We start from the raw sequence: 13,228 nt of genomic DNA, 5'->3' as shown, positions 1-13,228 counted from the left end.
TAAAGCTTTTCTCTAATAAAATTTTGAAGTAATTTGTCCAGATTTAAAAAATGCTTTGGCACATTTTTGTCGTATTTAGCCTCTGAGTCTTTTTTTTCTCTAGTTTTTACTAAGTAACCTCACACCATCACCTGTAGTTTTGCATTTTAAAGCTGGTGTTCATATAATGATTATTTATCTCCCTGGCTAAGATTAAGGTTGGGCTTAACACTCTCCTAACTTACTAAAATCAACTCAAACTAAAATTTCATAGTCTTCAGACATGGTGTGAACTAGTTGTAATCAAAGCCATGTATTTGGAAGCCGGTGCCTCCTTGTAAAATCATTTATGGGGTTTTGAGTGGTATAGGAACAGTTACATTACACTGAGAAACAACCTTTTATGACTCCTAGATATTTAAAAAAAGTTAGAAATTTAAATAGATTGGAAGTAAAATATTACAGAAGCTGGAGATGTGAAGTAAAATCAGATAAAGCTGGAAATACTCAGGAAGTCAGTCAGTATCTGGGCAAGGAGAAACAAAGCTAACATTCAAAGTCTGAAAAGTTATTAACCTGAAACTACTTCATTTCCTGTTTCTGCAAGTGCTGCCTGATCTCAAAGCATTTTATTTAAATATAATCGCTAGTAACCTGCATGAAATGCATCAGCTAGTTTGCATGGAGCAAAAGTCCTCCAAATGCTGTACAGTAATGACCTATTAACGGAAGACTGTATATTTCAAATCTCTCGCTTCAGAATGCCTCTTGAATCTACTGTGATACTGAAATATTTGCGACAGTCTGAAAGTGACTACATTATGACAGTGTTTGCAGCATTGCAGTTTTGACATCAGTAGGACCTGGTTTCACTGTAAAATCATTGCATGTTTGATGGCCTTTACATGAACCACTTATTTAAGAGGAGTGCAATTGAAATCTCATATAATTCTCTTGCCATTGAGTGCACTCCTAATTGGCAGGAAAACAAAAGCATAATAAGTATCCATAACTGGGTGTCTTGTATCACTTCAGGGCCACTACCAGTTATAACTAGCAGCCAACCTCTCATTTCTGTCAATATTTTTGATCAATAAGGATGTGTGGTTGTGGCTTCTATGAAATCAAACTAATCTGTCCTGTGTTAATATAAGGTATTTTGCAATCTACTCTAAGGAAAGTGCTCTGTCTTAAATTAATCTTGGGTTGGTTTGTCTCTGGGTTTTGAAGCAAGCCACTATGCACATGTATAATCAGGACTCCAGATTTTTCATCAACACCCAAGAAGCAAGTATTAGCTCTGAACAGAAAATGGAGAAATGATACACAGAGAATTCTCTGAAAATTAAAAAAAAAGATTACTTGATGTAAAGGTATCGACGTGTTTTCACTGAATCTGAACAAAAAAATTCTGCTTGGGGAACAACAAATCACTCGATGACTAAAAAAGGTCTTAAAAGGCAGCCTCCCTCTCCTGTGTTACTTGCTTTCTGGTATGCAATGGTCATTAAGTCATGTTACTGTTCGAGCCTGCTTTTTTGGAATTGATGTTTAAAAATTCTTATGGTTAACATCATTTACCAGTAGCCTGCTAGTAGTTCCAACTGTCTGTTCTGTACAGAGTACATGGGTTTCCCATTTAGGGTGGGGAAAAAAGGTCAGATTACACTGCAGGAATTCATCCAAGGAATGAGGTCATTGAGAAACACAGGCAGCCCAAACAATCTCATTTGCGCCATGGAAACGTTCATTACTGTCCTTCGTCAGTTTTTTTATAGAACATTGTACAGCGACAGCAGGGCACTAACATGTTGGGCAGTATTTTCTGCAGCTGATAGAATTTCACCACATTAATCGACGGTGAACAAAATTGATACAAAACTGAATTTAGTACAGTTATCAAATCTCAATGCAAATTGAAAAACTGCCTTCAGGCCAATAACTTGTAAAATAAACTTCGAACATTCAGGAAACTTGGGGCCAGGAGTTAGTTTTTTAAAATATTAATCTGCTAGAGGTCTTGACAGCTTGTGCTTTGTTCCCTCCCTCCTTGCATCCAAATAGATCTGACTCTGCAGTGTTTAAGATTATCTTTGGGACAAGAAAAGGTGTAAAGAAAGTCAGTAAGTATGGTAGTTTCCTGTTGTGACAGGATGTGAGGCTAACCTCTTGCCTTTCACCCATCTGACGTCCCAACAAATTCTTAATATTAAAATTTGACATTCTGACTAGAAGCCAGTGATACCTTTTTTGTTTTTGAGAAGGTGGGCAGTGAACTACCTCCTTGAACTATTGCATTCTACTCTCACTGCAGTTGGCTAGGATTTAAAGCCACAAGTGATGAGGACCAACAATATACAAAAGTTCAAAACTTCAAATTAAATTTGTTATCAGAGTACGTACAGTACTATGCAAAAGTCAGGCACATGTATACCTATTTCACATACTCACACTAGTTAGGGTGCATAAGATCTTTGCACGGTACCGTATTTGTTAATGTGGAGTGAAGAGCGAGTTTGTAAATCTGGTGGGAGCAAAGGATGTTGGGAATGGTGAGGGTGGAGTTCCACAGAAGGGTGTGGAACAAGTGGCAGAGAAGGAGTGCTAAACTTGGGGGTGGCGCAGGTTTAGATACACCCAACCCTGAGACTCCAGGCAAGATCATTTGATTCTGAACAATTGGTTTATTGATCATTACAGAATGTCTGTATGGTGCTTCCTGCTCCCTCCCCTCTCCTTTCCACTTTTCCCAACTATGATTCTCCTCTCCCTGCCCCTTTCCCATTCTCAGTCCACTATAGAGACTCGTATCAGATTCGGGTTTATCATCACTCACCTATGTCATGAAATTCTTTTTTGTGCCAGAGGTAGTGTGCAATACATAAAATCACTACAGTTCTATGCAAATGTTAGGCACCCTAGCTATATATATGTGCCTAAGCCATTTGCACAGTATTGTATACATTATCATAGACTACCTTGAGATTCATTTCTTGCAGGCATTTACAGAAAAATAAAGAAATACAATAGAATGTTTGCAAACAATTTGCATAAAGACTGACAAACAACTAGTGTGCAAAAGACAAATTGTGCACATAAAAACTGAGTTGTAGAGTCCTTGAAAGTGAGACTTTTAAGTTGGGGAATCAGTTTGAAGTTGTGAATGAAGTTATCCACTCTGGTTCAAGAGCTTGATGGTTGTAGGGTAATAACTGTTCATGAACCCAGTGGGGTGAGACCTAATGTTTTTGTACCTCCTGGCCAATGGCAGTAGTGAGAAGAGAGCAGAGCCTGGATGTGTTTGGTGATTGATGCTGCGTACCTGTGGCAGTATTCCATGTAAATGTGCTCTGTGGTGGACCATTTTCTATTAATGTTTCCATTCCTCGGCATTGAGATTACTAGACCAGGCAGTGATGCAACCAGTAAAAACACACTCCACTGTGAATTTATAGAGTCCGTTGAAGTTTTTACTGACATTTCAAAATTATGCAAGCTTCTAAGAGAGTAGTGGCATTATTGTTCCTTCTTTGTGATGGCACTTACATGCTGGTTCTCTGATTAATGTCAGGGAATTTAAAGCTATTGACTCTCTCCACCTCCGACTCCTTAATGAGGGTTGGCTATTGGACCTCCAGATTTTTCTACCTGCAGTTGATAATTAGCTCTTTGGCTTTGCTGATGTTGATTGGGAGGTGGTGGTGGTTGTGGCAGCATTCAGCCAGATTTTCAGTTGCCTGCCTTTATACTAATTTGTCACCACATTTGATTTGACCAGCAGCAGTGGTGTCGTCAGCAAGCTTAAATACGGCATTGATGCTGTACTTAGCCACATGATCATAGGTATAAAACAGTGAATGCCAAGGGCTAAGTACACAGCCTTGTGGTGCTCATTCACGGTGAATGTGGAGGAGAGTGCTATACACAGGTTTCCCCTGCTATCCGAAGGTACAGCGTTCCCATGAAACCGTTTGTAAGCCGAAATATCGTAAAGCGAAGAAGCAATTACTATTAATTTATATGAGAAAAATTTTTGAGCGTTCCCAGACCCAAAAAAATAACCTACCAAATCATACCAAATAACACAAAACCTAAAATAACTCGGAACATATAGTAAAAGCAGGAATGATATGATAAATACCCAGCCTATATAAAGTAGAAATATTGTATGTACAGTGTAGTTTCACTTACCAGAATCGGGAAGACAGTGCGGCAAAACTGATTTGTAGGACAAATCGGCATGTACACATATGCGAGCACACCTGCCCATGCAAGACTTCACCGGTCATGGTAGTCTTTCTTGGGGCAAACTCACATTTAAAGCGGACGCAAACACGAGGAAATCTGCAGATGCTGGAAATTCAAACAACAACACACACAAAATGCTGGTAGAATGCAGCAGGCCAGGCAGCATCTATAAGGAAAAGCACTGTCAACGTTTCGGGCTGAGACGAACTCCTGACGAAGGGTCTCGGCCTGAAACGTCGACAGTGCTTCTCCTTGTAGATGCTGCCTGGCCTGCTGTGTTCCACCAGCATTTTGTGTGTGTTCTTTTAAAGCGGGCATCTTTTTTTCATAACAGCAAAAATCCTCTTTCGATCAACAAAGACAGGTCCTAATGTAGGCCTTTCAAAACAGCGAGGTGTCATAAAGCAAACGTTTGAAAAACAGGGGCCACCTGTACACAGGATAGCATGCATCTTGGAGTGTGACCAATAGATGGCAATATTCCTGTGTCTACTCCCTTAGTCCTTGGTGGTAAAGGTTTGGTGAAGCTGTCAGTACTCAAATGTGGTCCATAGTAGAGGGAAATCATTCAAAACACTCTAATCTTGTTAAGTAAGGGAGCATCAATTTCCCCTTCTGCCTTCTCTCTTTTGAAATGTAAAAAAGCAAAGACCTTGGCAACAGAGCTGAAATTAAGTAATCTGGATATTTTACACACACATACTTGTGTTTTCAATGTCCTAATCTATGGCAAGTTTTTCATTCGTTTTAAACTTGTCTATAATGCAACTAATGCTGTTCTGGCTGTACAGTCCTTTGTGCTTGGAATTAACATGAAGATGCAGAATTTCTCCAGTTTAGCTGAAGTAGATTAGGTGCAGCAGTGCATTGCCCTACAAAAGGTGAAACTCATTTACACTTATTCTTGACATGTTAACTCTCCAGGCTTGCTTTGTGACTTGCTGTGGTCAGATCCTGACAAGGACGTTCAAGGTTGGGGTGAGAATGATCGTGGCGTCTCTTTCACCTTTGGAGCTGATGTGGTCAGCAAATTTCTGAACCGGCATGATTTGGATTTAATCTGTCGTGCCCATCAGGTAAAAAGAAAAATTCACTTTAAAAAAGATGTATTCTGCGTAAAGCATTTGTGTACTAGCAGCCGTGAAACAACCTTGCTGATAATTAGAAAATTATTCTCCTGAGTTGGATAAAATTATTCTGAATCTTCAAACCCTCAAATTTTTATCAGGTTTCACAAGCCAAGCGTGTTAAATTGCTGCACTATGTATTTTTTTTTACTTTTTGGGACCTTTCCTGTATTTTGATACAGCAGAATAGTGAAGAGGTGGGAGGGAGATATACATATGTGTACATTGGTTCCCAGCTTTGAAGATTTTGTGACTTCACTAATTATATATAGGTCAAAAGATGTGGTAGGCTTTCTATTCCTTGTGCAATGTTTTCATAAAACCGCTGTTGGTTTAGGGGATCACTTTGCAATGTGGATTGAACATACAGTAATACTTCCCCTACTTTGAAGATTAAAATTTTGCTCATAGTAAGATTTCTGTTTTTCAGGTTGTTGAAGATGGTTACGAATTCTTTGCTAAACGCCAGCTGGTTACTTTGTTTTCTGCTCCAAACTACTGTGGAGAGTTTGATAATGCCGGAGGAATGATGAGTGTTGACGAAACATTAATGTGTTCCTTTCAGGTACATGTATTAACTGGACTTCGTTTTGGTAACATGAAGCTCGTAATATTTGATTTGAATAGCACAATATATGCAGCAATAGATGTGTTATCTCCATTCAGTTAACTATTGCCTTTTTGTTGTTTAACAATGGCCCCAAGAATAAAGTTCAAAGTAAACTTGGAACAATTTTCTGCAGCCCACAGAAATTCGGCGATGATCACTGGTGCCATCTTGCAATTTTAGTATCTAATTGGTTGCCTCCCAGACCCATCTTAAGGAGTCTTAGATTCTTTATAACACTAAGACTCGTTGAACATTCTGGGAGCCACTGTTACACAACAAACAGGTAATGGTGAAATCCATGTAGGTAGTTCTGATATTAAAGCTAATCATTAGTATCCCTAAGCAAATGAACTTCAACGGTCTCTGATATTCACGCTTGCCGTCCAGTAGTAGTAGGAGCTCTTCTCCCCTGTAATGTGTAGTAATGATTAAACAGAGCAGACATAATGATTAGATAGACATTTAAGGTACCTATTCTGTCCTTGCATCCACTTCTCTCTTTTTTTCTTTCTGCTACTTAGCTAAACAAATATGTATTTTTAGCACATAAGCAGGCATCCCTACTCATCTGGTACATTAGTTCCAAGGGCAAGACTGACAGTCAGGGAACCTTGACTGATGAGGCAAATTGAGGTCATTTAGAAAATGGAGATGTATGTCAGGTATAAGTAGGTGGATTCAAGCAAAACCTTTAAGTATGAAAGGTGTATGAGTATACTTGAGAAAGGAAGGGTGGAGAATGGGACATGGGGAGGTGGGGGAGAGACACTAGTTTCTTTGGCACTTAAGGTAAAGAGCGTAGGGATACCTAGTGTGAGAATAGGTGCCCTTATAGATCAATAGGGTAGTCTGTGGAGCCACAGGAAAAGGCAAAGTATTAAATGCTGCTCGTCTGCATTTACTACGAACATCATGGAAGCTTGTGAATTCAAAGAAGATTACAGAAGAGGTGGTGTTGGTAGTCTCGAAGTGTATAAAGGTGGATAAATCACTGGGGCCTATGTATGTGTATACTAGGACATTGTGGGAAGCAAGGAAGGTTGCTGGGACCCTAGCAGAGATTTAGGTGTCTCCGTTAGCTGTGGGTGAAATACCATAACTGGAGAGTAGTTAATGGTGTGGCTTTGTTTAAAAAGGAAAAGAGCAAGCCAAGAAACTACAGGGAGCCTAACATCTGTGACAGAACAATTGGAGGGTGTTCTGAGATATAGGATCTACCCTGCTTTAAAAAGGTGAGGATTAGTGGTGGGTCAGCATGGCTTTGTGTGGGGGAAATTGAGTTTTACATATTTAATTGTTTTTTTTTGAAGAGGTGACATGAGGATTAAGGAATGCAGAGTAGTAGAATTGTCTACATAGTCTTTAGCAAGGCTTTTGATATATAGCAAGGCTGTGTAGTAGATAATCTGGAGGTTTAGATCACATGGGATCCAGGTTGAGGTAGCTAATTGCATACAAAATTGGCTTGGTGGTATGAATCGGTGTGTGATTGTGGAGGGTTGTTTTTCAAGTTGGAAACCTGTGAACAGTGGTGTGTGGCAGGGATCTTTGCCAGGTCCCCTGCTGCTTGCCATAGACAAAATAGTGGCATAGTGGGCAGTGAAGAAAATTATCTAAGGCTGCAATAGGATTTAAATTAACTGGGAAATGAGGCAAAGAATTGGCAGCTGGAATTTAACTTCAAGTGCAAAGTGTATTTTGGGAAGCTAGACTAGGGTGGGATATGCACAGTGAATGTCAGGGCCATGGGGAGTCTTGTAGAATAGACACCAAAGGGTACAACAATATTTTCATAAAAGTGGTGTCATTATGACAATGGTCAGTTGGAGTTTTATGTATAGGAGTAGAGATGTTGGGTTATAGCTGTACAAGACATTGGTGAGTCTGCACTTGGAGTATGTTTGTAGTTCTGACCAGGATGGAATAGGAAGGATGTGACTTAGCCAGAGAGGGTGCATAAATGCCAGGGCTGAAGGACCTTGAGTGATAAGATGATTAGCTGGGACTGTTCCAAAGCAGCAAAAGTGCTAGTTGGTGACGTTACAGAGGTTTATATAATCATTGAAGAGTATAAATAAGGTGGATGGTCAGATTCTCTCTCTCCCCCCCCCCCCCCAGGAAAGGGGACTAAAACTAGAGGAAATTGGTTGAAGTCTAAGATGAGAGGGGAAAGATTTAAAGGATATCTGAGGGACAAGTTTTCTAGACAAAAGTGGGTACATGGAATGAGCTGTAAGTGGCAGAGACAGGTATATGGACAGCAGTAGGATGTAGTCCTAATTGCCTTGATTTTGCCTATCACAGGTAAAGTACCTTGGATGCATGGTTGAAGGACCTCTTTCAGTTGTATGTAACTCTGATGTTTTATCTCATCTTACCAACACTTTCTTTTGTTCTATTTGGCCTCAATGCTTAACTAGCTTCCCTGTAAATGCATCTCTGCTACCTGCGGATTATCTAGTTAGCTATAGTTTTGTGCCCTGTAGCCATAGATATCGTGCCATTTTACAGCTACAAGTTATAATTTTTTACCTACCTTCCATTTCTTCATAATTTTAAATGCATTTACCAAATCACTATATATTTATAGCATGGAAGGAGACCAGTTGGCCCATATCCACACTTCTAATGTGACGATGACTTATACTTTTTATAAAGAAACACTTGAATTTACATTTCCCACATTCTGGAAAACATCCAAAGAAATTTGTGTTTCCTCTTGCCGTTGCCACAGCATCCTATGGTTTGCTCACCAACACTGAACTGAAACTTTTCTAAATGTTTCAACTGTCTTACACCATTCTACATTTTAAACTTTTGTTCTACATCTCTTGGCACCCTATGTGTATTTGGCAATGAGGAGAGTGAGTTTATTAATCTGGCGAGAGCAAAAGATGTTGGGAATGGCAAGGGTGGAGTGCTGTGGCAGGGGTGTGGGACAGGTGGCAGAAAAGGAGCGCCAGGGGCAGGAGAAGTGGGGCAGGTGTAGAAACACCCAGCCCTGAGACACCAGGCAAGGTCACTTGATTCCAAACAACTGCTTTATTGATCATTATAGAATTATATCCTGCTCCCTTCTCTCTCCCTGCCCACTTCCCACTCCTAGTCCATAGTTGAGACCCATATCAGAATCAGGTTTATCATTATTCACATGTCATGATACTATACTGTGCAAAGGTCTTGGGTACCCCAATAGATGGATGGACGGAAAGACAGCTAGAAGACTTTAGCACAGTACTGTATAAGCATTATTTGGATAGCATAAGAATGTAGCACTGAGGTAGAAAATCATCCATGATCTTGAATCATTCTGCAGGCTTAAGAAGCATGAGCTCCTGTTTCTCCTTTCTTATGATTGTATGATAGTAGTTTGTTTTGTCCTTTTCTCATGTCTTGTGAACTGACTGCTGCAAATCCTTTCACCCTTCATCAGTTTCCATAGCTTACTATATTTTAAAATGGCAAAATGTATAACATCACGCTTTCTGGCACTGGAGTTATTGGCTGTAGCTTCCTGTTTGTTCATCAAATTTGACACCACCTCCATTAAGCTTTGGAGGAATATCAGCAACTGAAGCAGTCCCAACACAGAAGCCTTAGAAATCCCAAGGCAAACATGTCTCTTAATGGCGAAAAAGTGTACCTTGGAAGACCAGCTGTTAAATGTGCTTGGGTTGTATGATTAGTATTTTGAGTTCATCTGCATCACTTGTCAATGTACTGCTTCTCACTACTGAATTTTTAGAACTTAATTTAGGTTTTTAATATCTACTATAAGCCTACAGACTCTCACAGCTACCTGGACTATTCCTCTTCCCACCCTGTCTCTTGCAAAAATGCTATCCCCTTCTCACAATTCCTCAGTCTCTGCCGCATCTGCTCTCAGGATGAAGCTTTTCATTCCAGGACGAAGGAGATGTCTTTTTTAAACAAAGGGGCTTGCTTTCTTCCACCATCAACTCTGCTCTCAAACACATCTCTCCCATTTCCTGCACATCTGCCCTCACCACATCCGCCCGCCACCCCACTCGGGATAGGGTTCCCCTTGTCCTCACCCCTACCACGCCACCAGCCCCCAGGTCCAACGTATAATTCTCCGTAACTTCCGCCACCTCCAACGGGATCCCACTACCAAGCCCATCTTTCCCTCCCCCCCCTCTTTCTGCTTTCCGCAGGGATCGCTCCCTACACGACTTCCTTGTCCACTCGTTTCTCCCCATCCCTCCCCACTGATCTACCTCCTGGCACTTACTCTTGTAAGCGGAACAAGTGCTACACCTGCCCTTACTCTTCCTCCCTCACCACCATTCAGGGCCTTCCAGGTGAGGCGACACTTCACCTGTGAGTCGGCTGGTGTGGTATACTGTGTCCGGTGCTCCCAGTGTGGCCTTTTATATATTGGTGAGACCCGACGCAGACTGGGAGACCATTTCGCTGAACACCTACGCTCGGTCCGCCAGAGAAAGCAGGATTTCCCAGTGGCCACAAATTTTAATTCCACGTCCCATTCCCATTCTGATATGTCTATCCATGGCCTCCTCTAGTGTCAAGATGAAGCCACACTCAGGTTGGATGAACAGCACCTTATATACCGGCTGGGTAGCCTCCAACCTGATGGCATGAACATTGACTTCTCTAACTTCCGTTAATGCCCCTCCTCCCCTTCTTACCCCATCCCTGACATATTCAGTTGTTCGTTTATTTCTCTCTCTGCCTATCACCCTGCCTGTTCTCCATCTCCCTCTGGTGCTCCCCCCCTCCCCCTTTCTTTCTCCCGAGGCCTCCCGTCCCATGATCCTTTCCCTTCTCCAGCTTTGTGTCACTTTCGCCAATCACTTTTCCAGCTCTTAGCTTCATCCCACCTCCTCCGGTCTTCTCCTATCATTTCACATTTCCTCCTCCCCCCACTACTTTCAAATCTCTTAGTATCTTTCCTTTCAGTTAGTTCTGACAAAGGGTCTCGGCCCGAAACGTCGACAGTGTTTCTCCTATAGATGCTGCCTGGCCTGCTGCATTCCACCAGCATTTTGTGTGTGTTGTTTTGGTTTTTAATGACCATTTTAGGTCACCTGAAGCCTGGTACACTTTTTTGTAGAATTTTTTTTGTTCTGAAGCTGCTGTACTTGGGGTTGATACTGAACATGCCATTTGCTCTGAAGTCTCACGTTTTAGTTTTTCATTTGCTTAACATACACTTTGTCTTTCAGATTCTGAAACCCTCTGAAAAGAAAGCGAAATACCAGTATGGTGGTCTGAACTCTGGTCGCCCTGTTACACCCCCTCGCACGGCAAACCCTCCTAAGAAGAGGTGAATAGCAAGGACAGCACCAAACACCTTATCATTTGTACACAGAGAAAGCTACGAGTATACCAGTTCATATACTAATGTGTGTAACCTGTAGGCACTGTTCAACCATCTGCTACTGTCTGTCTTTGTGAGCCTCAATGCTTGTAAAAAGAAAAGTCTTTTTGAAAAAATGTTTTCCAGTAAATGCGCAGGTGTGGCATATTGTAATGTAAATCAATGTAGTACCGGTAACCAGTGCATATTGTTAATACTTTGGGCTGGGATGAAGGTTAACAAATCTAAGACTGGGATAAAAGCTTCCTTTCAACCTTAAAGCTGTCTCTAGCTTAATCCTTGAAATCTACAGCAAAATTAATTTTGCTATTTGGGATTTGTTTATTTATTTCTGAAGTGTGTATCTGTAGACACAGATCTGGTACAAGCACCATCAATATTTGTTGAAGGAGCTACAATCTGTGAAGCTCCATTACAGTACTACAGTCGTCAATACAGATTACTGGCACTTGGGGTGCCTCCTGTTGACATTACCCAGTGCTATCACATACAACAATGCCAGCCTGAAATGCATACTAATTGAATGCCCTTGTTGTAATCCACTTGTTTTGATTGTACTTGCATTGTTTGCTAGCTTTTTATAGAGGCATTTATTTCTCTTGTGATTCTCCAAACAGACCTACATCTAATCTATATGGTACTTATTTATGAAGACAAAGTGGGACTGGGACAGAATTTGAGTGATGAACGTAGTAATTTAATATTACTTCCTACGAAACTATTTTTCAAGTGTTTATTTTTGCAGAGGTTAAAACCAGAGGAAGCTTCAAGGTAGTAATCAATTTTTCCTCAGCTTTAGGCCTTATTAATCTATTATAGTTTTGTGTAGGGCTGCATGGGGCTTGTGTGCTCCCATGTTGTTGACATCAGGCACATGATACTAATTGGTATCTGAACAGCGGCATCTGACGTTGTGTCATTAGTAATGGCCCTTGACCAAAAATTAACCAAGGATTCTAATTCTCAATTGTGTTTTTACTTTTCAAAATTCTCAAGTTTCAATCCCAGTCTTGTGAATTTACATTGCTTGAAAGTCTTGGGTGGTCAGGGGAGGGCGGGATCAATGATCTTTATCATAATTGGAGCGGCAGAAAATTTGAATGTGCACACTACATAGTCTAAAGATCTGTTTTTTTTTAAGACCACAGTAGCATGATTTCTTCATAGATATAGAAGCCCTTGTTTTCATGACTTTGTGTTTGAATATTCTGAAGACTGAATCTGTAGCTTTCCAAAGGCAAAATCTGGAGTGCGCCGTCTTTGAGGGCCAGTCCCTTGGTTCTGTAAATCAGTTATAATGAAGCCTAAGGGTGTTATTCTGTTAAGATCATTTTGTTAAGGATGCCCTATTTCTGTTGTTTTCAATACAATCTTATACCTGATACAATGATTTTGTTTCATTTCTCTTCTGAAATATTGTAGTTTCATCCTTTGGCACTGTCACAGTTTCCCAACTATATATCTGAAAAAAATATAATTTTGAATCTGTGTTTGCAGCTGATAAAAGATGAGTTATTCTCCCAACAGCTCTACATTCTCACGTCATGCCATCCTTTCGGGCTTCACAGTGGCACTCTTTGTCAAACCACTGCCTGTGGATCTGATACTTGGCTTCCATTCCTGACCTTGAGTGCTGTCTGTGCAGTTTGCACATTCTCCTAAAGACTTGCGAATTGAAAGGGTAACTGGCCATTGTCAGTTGTCCCTTATGTGGAGGTGACTGGTTGAATCTGGGGGAAGGTGGGGAGAATAAAATGTGGAATTAATGTAGGATTAGTATAACTAGGTGACCCAGGACCAAAGGAACCATTTCTTTGCTGTAGTTCTCCATGGTTCACTGAAAGTCTATTGAACTGCAGTGTGCATTTTCTTTTGCCCAATTCATTCTCCCCAATGCCAGAC

The 13,228-nt window shown here is 40.8% G+C and overlaps 1 protein-coding gene across 1 annotated transcript in view; it reads left to right on the top strand.

The window, feature by feature from the left end:
- Positions 1–12,713, top strand: part of ppp1cb (protein phosphatase 1, catalytic subunit, beta isozyme) — a 117,446-nt gene extending 104,733 nt beyond the window's left edge. Inside the window, exons 6-8 of the mRNA XM_073056018.1 lie at positions 5,152–5,303; positions 5,785–5,919; positions 11,172–12,713. Of these exons, the coding sequence (XP_072912119.1) occupies positions 5,152–5,303; positions 5,785–5,919; positions 11,172–11,276 (392 nt within the window). The 3' untranslated portion in view covers positions 11,277–12,713. The remainder of the gene's footprint in view (positions 1–5,151; positions 5,304–5,784; positions 5,920–11,171) is intronic.
- The last annotated feature ends 515 nt before the right edge of the window (positions 12,714–13,228 follow it).

The sequence above is a fragment of the Hemitrygon akajei genome, chromosome 9 (assembly GCF_048418815.1).
Source record: "Hemitrygon akajei chromosome 9, sHemAka1.3, whole genome shotgun sequence".
In the NCBI taxonomy this organism is placed as follows: Eukaryota; Metazoa; Chordata; class Chondrichthyes; order Myliobatiformes; family Dasyatidae; genus Hemitrygon; species Hemitrygon akajei.
Note: the sequence above shows the minus strand (reverse complement) of the source record. Positions and strands in the feature narration are given on the sequence as shown.